Consider the following 16,490-nt stretch of genomic DNA (forward strand, 5'->3'; position numbering starts at 1 on the left):
ATCAAGTTAAATTAATTTAATTTTATCAGACAGTTCAGGACATCACGAAGGTTGCATAAGTATACAAATATTTCACATAATATTTGAGGATCTGTACTCGCTCACACAGATAACGCTTCATAAACTCGTTAAACAACAACGCATCGGTAACAAACGTGAAGAGCAATCCCAATCAAAAATCGTTCGCATCGAATTTGTATCGAATTTTATACATTTCGTAGTGATTGAGTCGTTTTAGCAAATCGTATCAAAATATCTCTTATTTTACAAATCGTAAATAGGTTTATAATCTTGGTGTGTAATAAATTCGCCTGGATTCATCATCAGTGCAGCAATATGTGATATGAAGCGTAACACGTGCATCGATTACATATTTGCACGCTTAATTCAATTGGAAAATTACATTTACATTGAGATTCGACAAGAATAGTTTTTAGTTTGGATTGAGTTGTGGTTGTAGCAAAATAGTTTTATCTGTTTCGTTTTATCAAACGATACTAAATCGTAATCATATTGGTCACATGATCTTTGTTTATCGCAAGCGTACGTTTCCAGTAAACACTTCAACATCAGCACCTTTTTTGCATCAATATGCAATATGTAAATAACATGTACAAATACTGATTGCTTCATGCCAACCGAAATTGAATTTTTATGTTAGTTTAAACATTCAGTAGACGCGGTACTTATCCAAATAGTCAACGAATAAGTTTAAATAGACTAAAACACAGTATAATTTATACAATTTACAAATTAAATCACTAAAATCACTTGAAATTGGTAACAACATTCGGTAACTAGCGCTAATTGGCGAATGCCGTTTTACAATTTGGGTTAAACATGGACAAAGATAACGAAATTTAAGAGGCTTTCTGATAGCTGAACGCGTTCTCTTTAAAGTTTATTATGAGTACTGTGATGTTGTCCAGTGACCCACGATAATACGCTTGCAGTGTAAGACTTTTCGCACCGAAATCATCCTCGTGCAGGCGTTCGCGAATAAAAGCCACAGCTTCCTCATTACTGAATGTATCCCAGAGTCCATCGGACGCAAGGATAAGAAACTGCGGCTTGTGGTCCTTTAATTCAAATGTTAAAATATCCGGATCGGCAATCACAAGATTTTTATCCTTCAAAGGATAATCTCCCAACGCTCGGGAGGTTGCCAGAATACCGGCAACCCTCCATACACCGTTGAATATTACAAAACCACCCGCTTGTTGAATCCGCTTGCGTTCACGCATTTGTTGCGGTTTGTGATCGAAAGATAACGGAATTGCTTGTGAGCGCGAGTCACACATCACACCACGTGAGTCTCCTACATTGGCAACAACTAATTTTGATCCATGCAGCATCGCAATCAGTGCTGTGGTGCCTGCTACATCATAATTCTTCTTTGCGTCTTGTATTAAAAGTCTGTCTGCAGCTAAGACTTCATCTGTTATTAGTTTACCAATATCTATAACACCTGCTTTGTTGAAATAAGTGGAAGCAGCCACTGGTTTCAATTCAGGTAGTTTTGTATTTTTGACTTCTCTTGTTATAGGTCTGTTTAAACTATCTAGTTTATCCAGTAATTCTTTATCTGTGATTCCAGATGCGCCTGCGCCTTTGATACATTCATCAGTAGTGGATGTTGTCTTTTTAAAACTCTTCTTTCTTTGTGTTAAAGGAGTTGTGGGTTTTTCCTCATCAGGTTTTTCTGTACATTTGATCTCCTTCGGTGCTTCTTTACCGTCCATGAGATTTTTAACTTCAAGAATCTTGCCGTAGATGTTCTGAATGAGTTTGTCTTTTGCGTAGTTAGCTGCGAATTCACCGCCGTGACCATCGAAGACAGCGAAGAGCGAAACACCGGTTCCGTTGATGTTATCATTGATGACAAAACGGTCCTCCATCTTCGGCCGACGTCCTTGGACGGCGTACGCGCTGATCGGTCCAATCTTCGACTGCCAGCTGGCCTTCTCCACCTCGGCGCTGCCGAAGAAATTCAACTTGGATTCCTTGCTCCTCGGTCGATTGATGGTGTATTGCAGCCGCCCTAGTAAATCACGACTCCATACATCCACCGAATGTATGTACACCAAGATCAACACCATCACGGTGCCAATGAGGAGCACCTCGGGTTTAAACACGTACATGCGGAACATTCGGAAGAGATGCGCGCAGTACGCGACGGGCGAGATGTTGAGGGGAAGACCCCAGGCGACGCGCGAGACGAGCTTCATGTGCGACACGTACGTCTGGTAGATGATCTTATCGTCGAGTTCGTCTTCCATCGTTAAGCGCGGCAGGCGGACGCGCACAACAGCGCAATTTGGTTAGCTCCCGGCGGCTAATTATGTGCGGCTGGTGCACTGGGGGACTAATCACGTCGTCGTCGTCGTCGTGTTCGCACTCGTCATACTCGGTAGATGAACCGCTGACTGTTTCACTTTTCGGGCCGATACAACGCGATTTACGTTGGCATTCGTATGTAGTACGGCGATCGCCAATCGAGTATTGAAGTCGATCCAATATCGAGCTGCGTTCGGCCGCAGACAGACGTCCGACACGCTTTTTTCGTTCACAGTGTACACCTTACAGCGAGCAACGTCTGGCGCGGTCGACGCTCGCAGCAATCGCACGCACTAAATTTAGACGCCGCGGATGCGCAGCGACAACGGCGTTGCCAAAAGATACCGACCGGGGCCTTACATAAGTCGCATGCTCGCCACGACCGAATACAATTGTTGGGCAAGTGCAGGTTTTCGTGTCAAGATCATTAGCTTAATTAGTGAATCGTTTAATTTTGTACTATTTACAAACGGCTCTAGTGCGCAGTGCGCATCCTGCCACTAAATTCAAATCCGTTTTTCTTCATTTTTATTCGTAAACTTGATAATTTGACAAGATAACCAATAATAATCCAATAATAAAATCTAATTCTAGTCATCATCATGGTGATTATTGGGTTGCATAATATTACGATATGTTACAGTTAGATACGCGTTGCTATGACAACACTAAACAAACTGCCATTTTGAAATTAATATCGTCGAACTGCGCATAAACTGCGCATAAACTGCGCGAACTTTCAGTGAACTGTACACAGCATACGCAATTATGCAAATATTTTAAGGTCACGCAATGTGGGCAAGGCTCTGGTTTCGTTATTCAGTTACTCTATACCCCTACATCAACATACGGCATTGAAATACGAGCTGCGCGACTGTTAAAACAAACGACAATCAATCAATGGTAATCGTAACCCGATACTTATACCTGCAGTATTTTTTATCTTTAATACGGTTACACAGTCACACACTCACAGGAAAACGCGAGCAAAGTATTCAGAGCATTTGCATTATTGTCATCGCGTGCGTGTTTTCGAAAAGTCGCGCAAACATCTGCTAACCTATATACCCTAGAAAGCAAACAGTAGCGGCGCAAGTTTATGGCGAAACAAGTGCGGCCGCCGCGGTGGTTTGATCGATAAAGGAGTGAAAAAGATGAAAGTAAAACTGGAAGGTGCGTGTTCTCGAACGGCGGGGTAGGCAACATTACTCACAGTCGCCGCACACCGCACACGGCCGCTGTGCTCGCCGCAGTGTGAATTGTAATCAAGCGGAATCCCATTTCCTAGTTACTATAGCAATAGTAGACCAGTCGGACTGGTAGATATTATGCATGGGAAGCTACACGATTTACATTTACTGCTGCCGCGAGTAGGGAAGAGTAGTGTGTAGTGCGCGCGGAGTGTGCATCAGTGCGCGGTATGTCAGTGTCGCGATAATATTATAAACACACGCTGATTGCGATCCAGTGCGGCGATTGTGCAAGTGTTTACATCCGATGTGCTGGCGTGATCTCTTTCGGCGGAGATGATTTATATCACATAATATGAGCGAGAGGAAGTTCGCGAAGGGCTTGTCCAAGCCGGGCACGGCCGCCCAGCTGAGGGAGACCGTGTCGCAAGTGGTTCGCGAAACAACCGTTCAGGTTAGTAACAAATCATCGCAACAAAACGAAAATTTAGTGAAAATTTATGTTATTACAATAAAATTACACCCGAGTGTGCTCCTCATGTTTAGACAATACATCATTACTAAATATTATAAAAGGAAAACACTAGCACACTTTCCAAAACGCAATTCTCAATTCTCTTTAAGTTTAACTATCTCTACAACTTCAAACGCAAATAAATAAATCTCACATGCTTCACATACATTTGAAACTGATACATGACATACTATTTTGTTTGGGCCGTTGAGTGCGGCGCGCTGCTTAATTTTATTTTGAGCGTTATGTAATTGCGATGCGGATTTCCTACTGGCGCGTTCGCCAGGATGAGTTTTATTTTATTCGGCTAAGCAGCGGCGCCCACTGGCGAAAAATATCACTTCATTTGTTGTTGTTATTATTAGAACTCATTTGGGAGCTGTAATATTAAACAGCAAATCAAACTACAATAAAAATTAGGTTATCCGGATGTTTTTACTGTTTCTTTACAACTTGTGTTGTAGTGCGGAAGTAAAATCGTGGATTTTGCACGCATGATGTGTAAATTTGTAAATTGTCTTTTTGTTGCGGATGACTGCGTTGTTTGACTTGCATGAGTTCTATTATTAGCTTTAAGTATATGGGATTAGTGTTAATATTGATGTTGTTTTTCTTTTTTGTTTAATTTTAGAGTAAACCGCAGTTTGTGGAGCCTTTGGACTTTGAGAATTTTATTCAGAAGAATAAAACTGTTCTGCAGAATGATCCTCAGCGGGAGTTGCTCATGTATCCACAGGATGACATATCGGTAAGTTTCATATAAAAGAAATAATTTTTATGAAAATGATTATATTATTGTTTTTAAACGATTAACTTTGTTGAAACCAACATTAGGATAGAATGACTTTTTATCATAATTGTATTATGATAAGACTCATTTAGATATGAATTTAGAAATGAATATTTCTAAGGTTAAACTTCTTTTAATGAAGTAGAATGTGTAAAAGCAGAAGATTGTTTTTATCACGGATTTCTCTTTTATTATTTGATGATATTTCCGACAATGCAAGATAAAGTAAAGTTTGGTGTTGCAGCGGACATTTCTTTTGCGCATGCGCCACCTGCTAAGTTAATGAAACTTTACTTCTTTCCGCTTAACTAACATTTTCTTCTTTAATGCGCGTTTTATAACCGTATTACAGTTAAGCACATTGTTTGTTGCGGGTTACACACATTACGAATGAAATTAAAATATTTTTTTGTGAATTGTTTGTTGTCAACAAAATATTGTTGTCGCTTTATCTTGAACACGACATTTTACACGAGATTAATAAACACATACCATTCCCATGAAATATTTGTTCATCCGTAGCAGTAATAAATGAGTAAATTACTGAATTTTCGCAAAATTATTGTTTTATCAATAAATAACTCATTTGCCCTACCCTACAATGATCATAGATACCATTAAAACTACGAGAAACTCACTTTCTGGGTTTGGTCTACTATATATTTACTATATACCGTCATCTGGCCAATGAAAAATGATCTAACTCCACATCAATTAAATTAAATGTATCTGCACAGATAGATCGTAATAAATATTCAGCGAATGATGTGATGAGCACACCTGGTGTTCGATATATAAGTACATACTTATGTTATGTACTTGATTCTTATTGATCTCGCAAAGTGTATATTGATTTAATTTTTGCGAGTTCTGGTCTTTGAACTAGAATATATAAATACTCGGGCTATGGCTTAAAATAGGTGTCCGTGAAAATGTTAAATTTTTAAAATCGTTAAACACTGTTTATTGGCATTATAGACTACCGGGAAATGCTGTGGTGGTCATACTACCGCGAATAAACTATAATATGCATTAGTTTGTGTTACTCCGGGAAAAATTATTTACGTTATGGACATCTTGTGTTTTTTTTCGTTGGAGTTGTTTACATGAGAACTTAAAGTTCTCAGAAAGTTGAGAAAAACATTGAAATTACAATTTTACTTCTCCGATTTGTTTTACACTAGATTTTTTTGCGAGAAAAAGTAGCTTATGTTGTTCTTCTTGGTCTAAACCATGGCTGGCCAATCCCAGGCCCGCGGGCCACGAAGTGGCCCGCCAGGACATTTGGATTTGCCCGCCGCAAAAACCAAAGTTGGAACTTTTGTATGTGTATAATATTTTATGTATGAATGGCCATAGTCTGTGGCCCGGTGCCGCCGCAATCTAAAAGATTTTGCCCTCCAGGAAAATCCATTGGCCAGCCTTGGTCTAAACTATCTCCAAACCAAAATTTATCAAAATTTTTTAATGGTTTTTGCATAGCAGCGTCACGAACAAACATACAAACAAGGTTGCATTTGCCTTTGTAATATTAGTTAGGATGAAAAGGTAATTTTGTGTGTTTGTTTCTTTTTCACGCTCAAACCAATTAACAAATTTTAGTAAAATTTAGTATAGAAATGTTTTATGCTCTGGAGAATAACATAGACTACCTTTGTAGGAAAAATAAAACTTAAAAAGGGTTAAAATGTGAAATTAAAGTTTGTTTCGGGAATTAATCAAAATTGCTATTTAATTCCAAATAAACTTGCGATACTTTCCCTAATATATTTTACCTATTACTCTAATGTAAAACCTATTAATATTTTGCGGGCATACAACTTTTTCATTAGTTAATTAATGTCGTGCAAAACCGGGACAGATCACCAGCGTTTTATATTTGCGTGTGGTCATGCTAGGAATATGGCATTACACTAATCTCATTTGTACTTAAACATATTCTACTTTACCACTCTAATAATACGAGTACATACATATTCGACGAAGACACGGATGTCCTTAATTAAAACATGCAAACATGCATATTCATTATACAGGTGTTAATAATAAATCAATAAATTAATAAATAACCATAAATCAATAATAAATATTCTCGCTATAATGATCTGCAAGCAAGTTCAAAAGAAAAAAAAACTATTTTAAGAAAACTCAAACATTTGCATACCTGTACAACAGTTACATATAAGTAATTATAACTTCTAAGTACTCGTAAGTGACACATTGACATATTTAGTTATGGATTAACTGCAAGAATATACCACAAATCTTAAATCAAAACATATAAAACAAATTGTGTTAGTTACAGCATTTATAACTCATTAAGAACTGGAGAGATTTTAATTATCTATGATTTATTGGATTTATTTCGGCCCCGATTAGCAGAATAACTATTAAAATGTCAAAAATTATTAATTAAAGAGTGTTAAATAAGGGATGAAAATCGGAAATGACGCTAAAGTGCCTTATTAGTATTTCTTATTTCTTTAGAAGAAAATTACGAATTTTATTGATGAAATTGACACAAGTCCTAGAAACAAGAAAGTATAAATTAATTACATTTTTCCAAAAAGGTGACTACAAGCTATTTTTTTTCATAAGTAATTATTGAATTTGTATGATACATTTTCAGATAATATGATTAGTTATTAGTTATCCTGCAAATATTTAGTTCCGGTTACACCAAGTTGATATTTGTAATTAATATAACAAGAGTGACGCCTGGTTTGCTTTATCATTTCCATTAGTCCTATTGAAATGTCTATTCCGAGCCTGTGAACGCTCAATTCGAATTAAGTCCGCTCACACATTATTCACGCAAGATGACGATGACGCTCGAGTACTTGAGCACATAGCATCTGTTTAATCATACATGAATTGTTCACTATTCACAGGGATGGGCATTGAAATCATCGCTTTTTGTCTAAATGCTAACAATTAAGCGTTGTTCGCATAAGCAAGCGTGAAATTAATTAAATTATGCATCAAATAGGTTTCGTTTTAGGTTAGAATGTATAATTTATGACGCCATTTTGAATAAATCAAGTATTATTACATAGTATTTATTATACAATCCTTTAAATTACAGAAAAATGTTTTTAATTTAATTTTCGTTGTATTTTTGACGTTTTTTCGTTTTATTTTGAGTTTACTACTGATTTTGAAAAAGAACTTAACTTAACCTCAATACTCTACCCTGTATGTACAATATTGAACCATCTTGAAACTTGTTTTGAGAGTAAGTCAATATTATGAGAAATTGTTTGATTAGCGTCTGCATAAATTATTTCCTATTATACTCCTGGTACACACTCATCTAACATACTCAGCTAGCAATAAATAGAAACGAGTTTTTCTATTTTTCTTATTTTTTAACTTATCATATAACCCGATAGCAAAAATGCACGTTTTGTGCGATTATTCACGCCTACAATCACATAATCCGGTAAATATTTACGTTTAAGACTTTTCCTACTGCTCCAACAAACAATAAACGTTTGTGTATGTGCAGTTAACTATTAAAATTAGCAATTAACATTAATTGCCTTTACAGTACGAATTTAATTGAAGCTAACTATGCACCAAGTCTGAGTCTGTTGTCTGTGTCTGCTCGGCAATTAAAATAATCTGATACAAGATAAATTGTTTCAAGATAGATCATTTTTTATTCATTTTTTGTGTGATGATTTTGATTCACACGTTAATTACGCGTGAAACAAATCTTTATCATAAATATTTAATTGTTTATTGTATTTTTGTGTGTTACAGCAAGTGGTTGTGCCAAGAAAGTTCCGAACGCTGAAACAGACCATCCCCGACACGCAACACTGTAATCTCTTCACCAAACAATGCATACTCACGTATTCACAGGACTGGAATGTTGTTCACTACAAGTACAACGGTTATTCGGGCAGTTATGTGGACCTACCGAATGCCAAGGCGTTAGAAGGTCTTCAGGAAGACTATTTCGAGATAGATTTAGAGGCGGATGCGCACTGTGACACGAAAAAACCCGCTGATTGCATCACAAAAGAAGGATATCTCATGAAGGGACCAGAAATTGGCTCAGAGCGCATGTTTGCGCACATAGGCTCCAAGAGTTTCAAGCGTAGGTATTGTTATCTTCGCCAGGAAGTCGATGGCACTTATATGTTGGAGATTTACAAAGATGAGAAGAAAGGCGAGGCTAAAGTTACGATTGTTATGGATTTTTGTAAAGATGTAGTGAAGAATTCGCGCAAAGGACGATTTTGTTTCGATTTGTTGATGACGGGTGGACATAAGGGGTATGTTCTTGCAGCGGAGAACGAGAATGACTATCATGATTGGTTGACGAAGTTAAGTTCAGTTATTCAACAGAATATTCAAGAAGAAAAGAGATCTGCATCGTTAGAACGAGGTAATTTCAATGCCTGACACATTTTTATTAGTCTTTTAATGAAATATTTGTTTATATTATTTAAAGATCGTTCATCTCCTCCACCACAACCACCAATCTCAAGTTATGGTACTCTCAAAGGATTGGAACACAGCATGAATCCACAATTAATAAGATACGCTCGTGAAACAGATCTTTCGATTGCGCATGCGCGCAAGGAAAACCGTCGGCAACTAATGCAGCTATACCCGCAGATTCATTCCAATTTAAAATCGCAGACATCTAGTCAGGATATAGTCGAACCCTACAAGGAAACTTTCGGGCAGCGAATATTTATGCGTTGCGACTCGTTGAGATTTAAGTTGCAGACTGTGCTTGATGACGGTCAAGCGAATCCATGTCAAATTGAACCGTACTATACTACGCTGTGTTTATATGATGCGCGGAACGGCGTTAAACTAACCGAGAATTTTCATTTTGATCTTAATGATAGCACAGCGCGTGTTATGATTCCGAACGGGGTGAAAGCACCGGCAACTAGTGAAATTGATCTTCCTGAAAAGCTGCATGAGTGGGTTTTGTATCCTAGGCAGGCGTTGTTTAGCGTTACGAATCCGCATTGTGATATTTTTATCGTCGTGCGCATCGACAAGGTGCTGCAGGGTGGCGTTTGTCAAGCTTCCGAACCGTACATCAAGCCTTCCAAGGATCCGAAGAGCACTGGTAAGGTGCTCAAGACGATTATTTCTTGTTGCCAACGATTGGTTAAGTACAGAATGCCTTTTGCATGGGCAGCCAAGCCTTTATACAGGTATTATTTACCTTTTGATACGTTTTTACATAGTTTTATATCATAATAAACAACTTGCAGGTTGTATAGTAACGAATTAGATACTTCGAGTGATTTTCCTGCCATCTACAGACAGGAGAGCAACAAAATGACTGATGAAGAACTGTTGAGATTACTCTCCGAGTACCGCAAACCCGACAAATTCAGTAAACTGACTGTGATACCCGGACACTTGAAAGTGATAATTGAACCGGTGGCGGAATTGCCAAATAGTAAGTCTGAAATTTTTAAATTTCGTTTGAATCACCAATTACCACGTGTTATTTGCGTGTGCAGATTGTTTAAACACATCCCTAGCACCAATCAAACCGTTTCCAATACCTCCGAAAGTCGAGCCCACACTGGAGGTGACCGAATTCGAGCGCAAGCCCGACAACAACACCGAAGTGACCATTCATCCATACACAACGTACGTGAATCACCTGTACGTTTACCCACTTGTTCTACACTTTGACACGCAGAAGATGTTTACGCGCGCGCGGAACATCGCCTGCATCGTTGAGCTGCGCGATTCTGATACTGAGGACGCAAAGGGTCTGCAAGTAGGTTTAATTAATACATCCGCTTTGTCTTACGTAGGCGTGCAAAGGCGTAACTTTATATGTTATTAATTAATTTTCACTATTGTTTTGTTAGTGTATTTACAGTCGTCCTGGACATGCGCCGTTGGTAACTCAAGCAACTTGTGTTGTTTTGCATCATAACACCACGCCAACTTGGTATGAAGAAATTAAAATTTGTTTGCCGATTCATTTACAAGAGAAGCACCATCTTTTGTTTACGTTCTATCATGTCTCTTGTGATGTGAACAAAAAACGCGAGACCATTGAAAGTAATGTTGGCTATGCATGGCTGCCTTTGCTGCAGAAGGGTAGATTATGTCTTGAAACTGAAGCGATTTCGCAGACGATATCGCAAACCATCGCGGTTGCTAGTCATTTACCAGCGGGTTATTTGAGTATTCAACCGTTTGGACTTAATAAAGGGGTATGTACAATATCCAACCACTTTTTAGTATAGTAAATCATTGAATTTTTACTACTAGCAGAATTCCGGACCGGATATAACATGGATCGACGCACAACGACCGATTTTCACCGTTTGTTTAAACCTGGTATCAAGTGTGAACACACGTGATAAACACTTGTTTAATTTATTCCTACACGCGGAAAAATTGCTTGATATCAAACCAACTAACATCCCCTCTGATACAGAAACATGTAAAGTTTTGAAAGCCCTGCATGCGATTGATGCTACTTCACTCATAGCTTACTTGCCTACACTGTTCAACCAACTGTTTGTTTTACTCGTGCGCACGACAAGCGAAGAAGTTGGGATGAACATCATTCGTCTACTAATTAATTTAGTGATGATGGTGATACACACTGCGCGCAGGAAGGAGGTGCTGCAAACATATGTGAAACACGTGTTTGTCACACCAGAGGGAAAGAAGAATCAGACTGTGCATGAAGAGATGTGCAAGTATTTGCCAGCGATTCTCCAACCGAGCAACACGGATTTTTTGGTTGTTAACTATTTCATGCAACATTCGCATTTCTTCTTGTTTGAAATCATCACGAAAAGCATGGCACAGCATTTACTTCGCAGTGGGAGGATTAAAATGCATCGAAATGAGAGATTTCCGGCTGAATATCTCAAACAAATCGAAGATTTGAGTAAGGTTTTAGAAGAATATATCTTTGATAAACATAAGGAGTATCTACAAGAGGTTGCCGCGCTTAATATGAGTTTTGCTCAATTTTTAAAGGTATGTTTTAATAATTATAGAAATTAATATGTAATCAAGAATAATTTATGTTTCCTGTAGAAATGTCTGTCGTTAATGGACCGTGGCTTCGTGTTTAAATTGATAAACGCGTATGTAAGTAGATTCCAGCCGGGTGAGAGGTCTCTGCAAGAACTCAAGTATTCTTTTTTGACCGTGATATGCAGTCATGAGCATTATATCGCGTTTAATCTTCCTATTTCTCATACGAGTATTAGCCCGAAGGCAAAGTCGCCTGATTTTCTGCAAGAATATTGTCTTTCACAAGAATTCTGCAGACATCATTTTATCGTCTCGTTGCTTCTTCAAGAAGTGAAAACATCGTTGAATGAATTATCGAATACGAGAAAATTAGCACTGAGTACATTGAGAGATCTGATTGCTAAGCATGAAATGGATGATCGGTATCAGACCAAGGGACAAATGTCTCGAATTGCGCTGATTTACGTACCTTGGTTGAATATTGTTTTGGATAACATGCATCGCTTGATTGCTGATGACAAAATGGAGGAGTGCAGTTTGGCAGGCAATCGAATATCAACTTCTAGTAGTTATTTGTTCAAGAGTTCGGTGAGTGACACACCGAGTCGGCATAGATACACTTTGCATTTCTCGGATAGCCCAATGCACATTCAGAATTCGGCGTTTTTTGATGCGATAGCAGGACAATGTAAGTACATTCATAAATCCTTCCCATTAAAAATGTTTTTTTGACTTAAATTTACTCTTAAAGCTATAATGAATGGTCATAGTTCAATGAGTCTTGAATCTGACTTATCAACTTTGTCTGGCGGCGACAACGCGTCTATAATCTCACAGGAAACCACAATTGTGCGTGAAGATAAAACAAACGGCAAGAAGCACACACGTGCTGTAAGTGTCACGCATTCAAACCACATACCTCGTTACGATAAACTACAGACACCGGAAGTAAAAGAGGTGCTTTTGGTGTTTCTATTTGTGGTAAAATATCTCAGCGAGAATCAAATTATCTCCTGGTGGCAGAAATCTTTAGATGCTGATGTTGTGAATTTTTTCACCACATTGGAAATTGCATTACATACATTTAAATATGTTGGAAAGCGTAATATTAATTTACTGCCAACACCACGTCACGAGTTTAAACCAAAGTCAACTAAAGCGCACACATTACCCGCCCGCATGAACCCTGCCGAGATGAATAATCATGAAAACACCGGCACTCTAGTGATACATACAAGAGAAACCAGAGAAAATTTAGTCATCTCTGAAAATGAGGAGCATAAAAAGAACCAAGCGATTTTAGAACAAAGTTTAGCAACTGAAGCCGGTTTGATTATCCTAGACCTAATGGGACTCTACTTTCAACACTTTCGTAGTAATTTACTGCAAGCCGAGGGGAATAATGCGATTATGCGCAAGGTGTTTGACATCTACATGACTTTCCTGGAACTTGGACAAGGCGAATCGCTGTACAAGCATGTTTTTGCCTCGCTGCGTTCATTTATCAACAATTATTCATCGGTTTTGTTCCAAGGTATGTTTTTATCTATTAATTCCAGCTTGATGAGACCATGCATAATTTCTATGGCCTTGTATTCGCTATAATTAAGAACGACATTATTCTCTATTATATAAACAATGCTTAACTAGGTAATGCGATTCTGTGTGGTCGTTTGTGCTACGAATTACTGCGAAGCTGCAACAGTCGTCTGGCATCCGTTCGGCAGGAATCCTGCGCTGTTTTGTATCTCCTCATGCGCTCGAACTTTGAGTTCACCGGACGTAAAGCACTCACGCGCGTGCATCTGCAAGTTATCATTTCTGTCTCGCAAATCTTGGGCAATATTATCGGTTTGAATAATTCGCGCTTTCAAGAGAGTTTGTCTATTGTGAACAGTTATGCTACGAGTGATAAAGCTATGAAAGGCACGGGATTTCCTCTGGAAGTAAAAGATCTTACCAAGCGTATACGAACTGTTTTGATGGCGACCGTTCAAATGAAGGAGCATCATAATGATCCTGAAATGTTGGTAGATTTACAACATTCACTTGCTAATTCATATGCTTCGACGCCTGAACTTCGTCATACTTGGTTGGAGAATATGACGCGGAATCACGTTCGTGATGGTAATTATTCAGAAGCTTCTTGGTGCCAATTGCATATTGCTGCGCTGATGGCTGAATATCTCAAACTGAAGAAGATTCAGGATTGGGGAGCGGAAGTTTTCGATAAAATCTCGTCTAATATTAGTCGTGATGAACGAGGACTTAAGTTGGATATTGGCGTACAGGATGTGCAGTATTCAGAGTATACTCTTCTGGAAAAGTTGGAGACTTGTATTGATTTCATTGATCGATCTGAGCGGTATGAATTGCTTGGAGAGTTATATAAGTTGATTATTCCTATGTATGAAAAGAAGAGAAACTATCAAAAGTTGCAAGAGTGTTATACTAAATTGTCGGTGAATTACGGTAAAGTTATTGAAACTATTCGATCGTGCAAACGTTTATTGGGGAGATTTTATCGTGTGGGGTTGTATGGGCAAGCATTTTTTGAAGATGACAGTGGTACAGAGTATATTTATAAAGAACCAAAGGTGACTGCTTTGGGTGAGATTTCAGAGAGATTACAAAAACAATATTGTCTTAAGTTTGGACAAGAATCTGTTAAAATGATACAAGATTCAATTCCTGTAAGTTTTTATTTTTAATTTGGACGGCAAGTAAATCATAATAAACTTTTGTTTGTTTTGTTTAGATTGATGCAACTCAACTAGATCCTAAGTTTGCTTACATTCAAGTAACGCATGTGATACCGTACTTTGAAAAATGCGAGCTTGAAGATCGCCAGACGGAGTTTGAGCAGAATCATGACATTAATTGTTTTATGTTTGAGACACCGTTCACCAAAGAAGGTAAAGCACGCGGTAACCCAGAGGAACAATGGAAGAGACGAACAATGGTTACAAGTACGTGTTTTTATTATAATAATATTTTGAATATTATTGAGATATTTTTTACAGCGGAATATTCGTTTCCATATGTTACGAAGCGCATAAAAATTGTGAGCAAACGTTCAATTGAATTATCACCAATTGAGGTGGCAATTGATGAAATGCAGCATCGAGTTAACGAACTGGAAGATGTTGTGTTTTCGACGCATACAGATGCCAAACGATTACAACTTGTTCTGCAAGGCAGTGTTTATGTGCAAGTAAATGCTGGACCATTAGCATATGCCAGTGCTTTTCTTGATCCAGTACTAATTCCAATATATCCTGATGACAAAGTTGAAGAACTTAAAGATATTTACAGGTTTGCTGTTTTAAAAATCATAAAAACCGTCACTGGACCCTTTTTAACAATATTTTTTTGCAGGGAATTTATAAAAATTTGCTACTCTGCTCTACAACTAAATAGCAAAATTATATCGCATGATCAACGTGAGTACCAAGAGGTTTTGTGCAGCAACTACAAGAAACTATGCGCCGAGTTGTCGCATCTTTTCGGTGAGGCATTATGGCCGCACGACGAAACGGGCAGCTTTAAACGGAATAGTATGTTCAGTCCTGTGAGCGGCGCTTCGCTAAACTCGAGCACAGCGTAAGGAAAAGTAACTAATACGTAAAGACGAGGTGGCTTTATACACGTGAATGATTTGATATTTTATCGATGTTGAAATTGGTTTTGTTTTGAATTTATTGAGGTTGATCATTATTATGAAGTAGGTAATTTTATGCTTGATGTCATATATATGTACTCTGAGAAGTTTATTACTCATTCTTGTCTCGAAATTATATTCGGTGTAGCTAAAAGTCCATTTTGGAACGTTCTAACCAAATTTGTGTCATTTTTAACCTATAATGGCAACTTTTGGATCAATATACACAAGTACTATCACTTTACTCATGATCAAAGTACTCGCGATAATAAAAGCCTTATATAACGGTTTTGATATGCACTTATGAGCTATATTGCTCACAAATCAAACTTTTTACAGGCACCGTTTTTGTAACAATGTGCGTATCATTCAGGTACACATGAACAACTCGAATCCAATGTTTTGATAATATTTACATGTAGATTGTCTTTGCAAGACGCTCAATTTTCTCATAGATCACGAAACTAGCGAATTCTCGATTCTCGGATATTCTGGTACAAATTCGAATTGTAAGCGAATTAATTTATATTCTTTTCATAATTTAGGTAAATCGAATGTTGTAATCAACCAACTGTAGGAAAATTTACTAGCGAACGTAGTAATTCATGTTGCGCGTGACGCTTTTTCTAACAATTTGCATTTTTTGTATTTCGATTTTGGGCTGTGAACAGAAATCACTTCGCATACACAACCACAACCTACTTGATAACAACCATTGTTTCGATGTTGTGTTATTTTCCAGTGCATGCTACACGCTAGGCCATGACTCGGTCACTTGATTTTGGAAGCAAATTTCTTTATTTTTTTATTTGTAGAAAGTAGGCAGGAAGAGGCAGGGATGTTAAAGCCAATGTTATATTTCTAACAATAGCGACGCCATTTGTTGTATTCGTTTATTTATTAAAAACTGTATTATCTATATACATATTAGGTATTTCGGTACATTTGTAAATATTTATATATTGGATGCAATAAATGTTAATTTATAGAATTCGAGTCAGTGCA

At 37.8% G+C, this 16,490-nt stretch overlaps 2 protein-coding genes across 4 annotated transcripts; one reads left to right on the plus strand and one right to left on the minus strand.

Moving 5' to 3' along the window:
• Position 1: 1 nt before the first annotated feature.
• LOC135795151 (protein phosphatase 1L) lies at positions 2-4,312 on the minus strand. 2 transcript variants are annotated; one of them, XM_065306718.1, is made up of 2 exons: positions 4,209-4,312; positions 2-2,041 (listed from the first exon to the last, which is right to left on the minus strand). In XM_065306718.1, the coding sequence occupies exons 1-2, from the start codon at positions 4,228-4,230 to the stop codon at positions 861-863; spliced, it is 1,203 nt and encodes a 400-aa protein (XP_065162790.1). In that variant the 5' UTR covers positions 4,231-4,312; the 3' UTR covers positions 2-860. The 2 variants fall into 2 exon arrangements, with proteins under 2 accessions (XP_065162790.1, XP_065162789.1); XM_065306717.1 differs by lacking the exon at positions 4,209-4,312 and having other exon boundaries at positions 2-2,897.
• Ziz (dedicator of cytokinesis protein Ziz) lies at positions 3,076-16,476 on the plus strand. Of its 2 annotated transcripts, none has more exons than XM_065306707.1 (14): positions 3,076-3,981; positions 4,673-4,789; positions 8,597-9,227; positions 9,294-10,017; positions 10,078-10,268; positions 10,333-10,598; positions 10,693-11,043; positions 11,102-11,824; positions 11,885-12,512; positions 12,576-13,358; positions 13,475-14,517; positions 14,583-14,793; positions 14,848-15,139; positions 15,203-16,476. In XM_065306707.1, the coding sequence occupies exons 1-14, from the start codon at positions 3,883-3,885 to the stop codon at positions 15,429-15,431; spliced, it is 6,288 nt and encodes a 2,095-aa protein (XP_065162779.1). In that variant the 5' UTR covers positions 3,076-3,882; the 3' UTR covers positions 15,432-16,476. The 2 variants fall into 2 exon arrangements, with proteins under 2 accessions (XP_065162779.1, XP_065162780.1); XM_065306708.1 differs by having other exon boundaries at positions 3,077-3,981; positions 11,105-11,824.
• Positions 16,477-16,490: the final 14 nt, after the last annotated feature.

Source organism: Atheta coriaria, unplaced genomic scaffold, assembly GCF_025399875.1.
Source record: "Atheta coriaria isolate IRGN ID8LTWV9N9 unplaced genomic scaffold, Caltech_Dcor_3.1 hic_scaffold_7_pilon, whole genome shotgun sequence".
Taxonomy (NCBI): Eukaryota; Metazoa; Arthropoda; class Insecta; order Coleoptera; family Staphylinidae; genus Dalotia; species Dalotia coriaria.

Excerpts from the sequence above, each read along its gene's own strand:
- LOC135795151 (XM_065306717.1), bottom strand. The coding sequence starts at position 2,279 with ATGGAAGACGAACTCGACGATAAGATCATCTACCAGACGTACGTGTCG.
- Ziz (XM_065306707.1), top strand. The coding sequence starts at position 3,883 with ATGAGCGAGAGGAAGTTCGCGAAGGGCTTGTCCAAGCCGGGCACGGCC. Across the intron at positions 4,790-8,596 it reads ATCCACAGGATGACATATCG|CAAGTGGTTGTGCCAAGAAA; the intron begins GTAAGTTTCATA and ends TGTGTGTTACAG. Across the intron at positions 14,518-14,582 it reads TGATACAAGATTCAATTCCT|ATTGATGCAACTCAACTAGA; the intron begins GTAAGTTTTTAT and ends TGTTTTGTTTAG.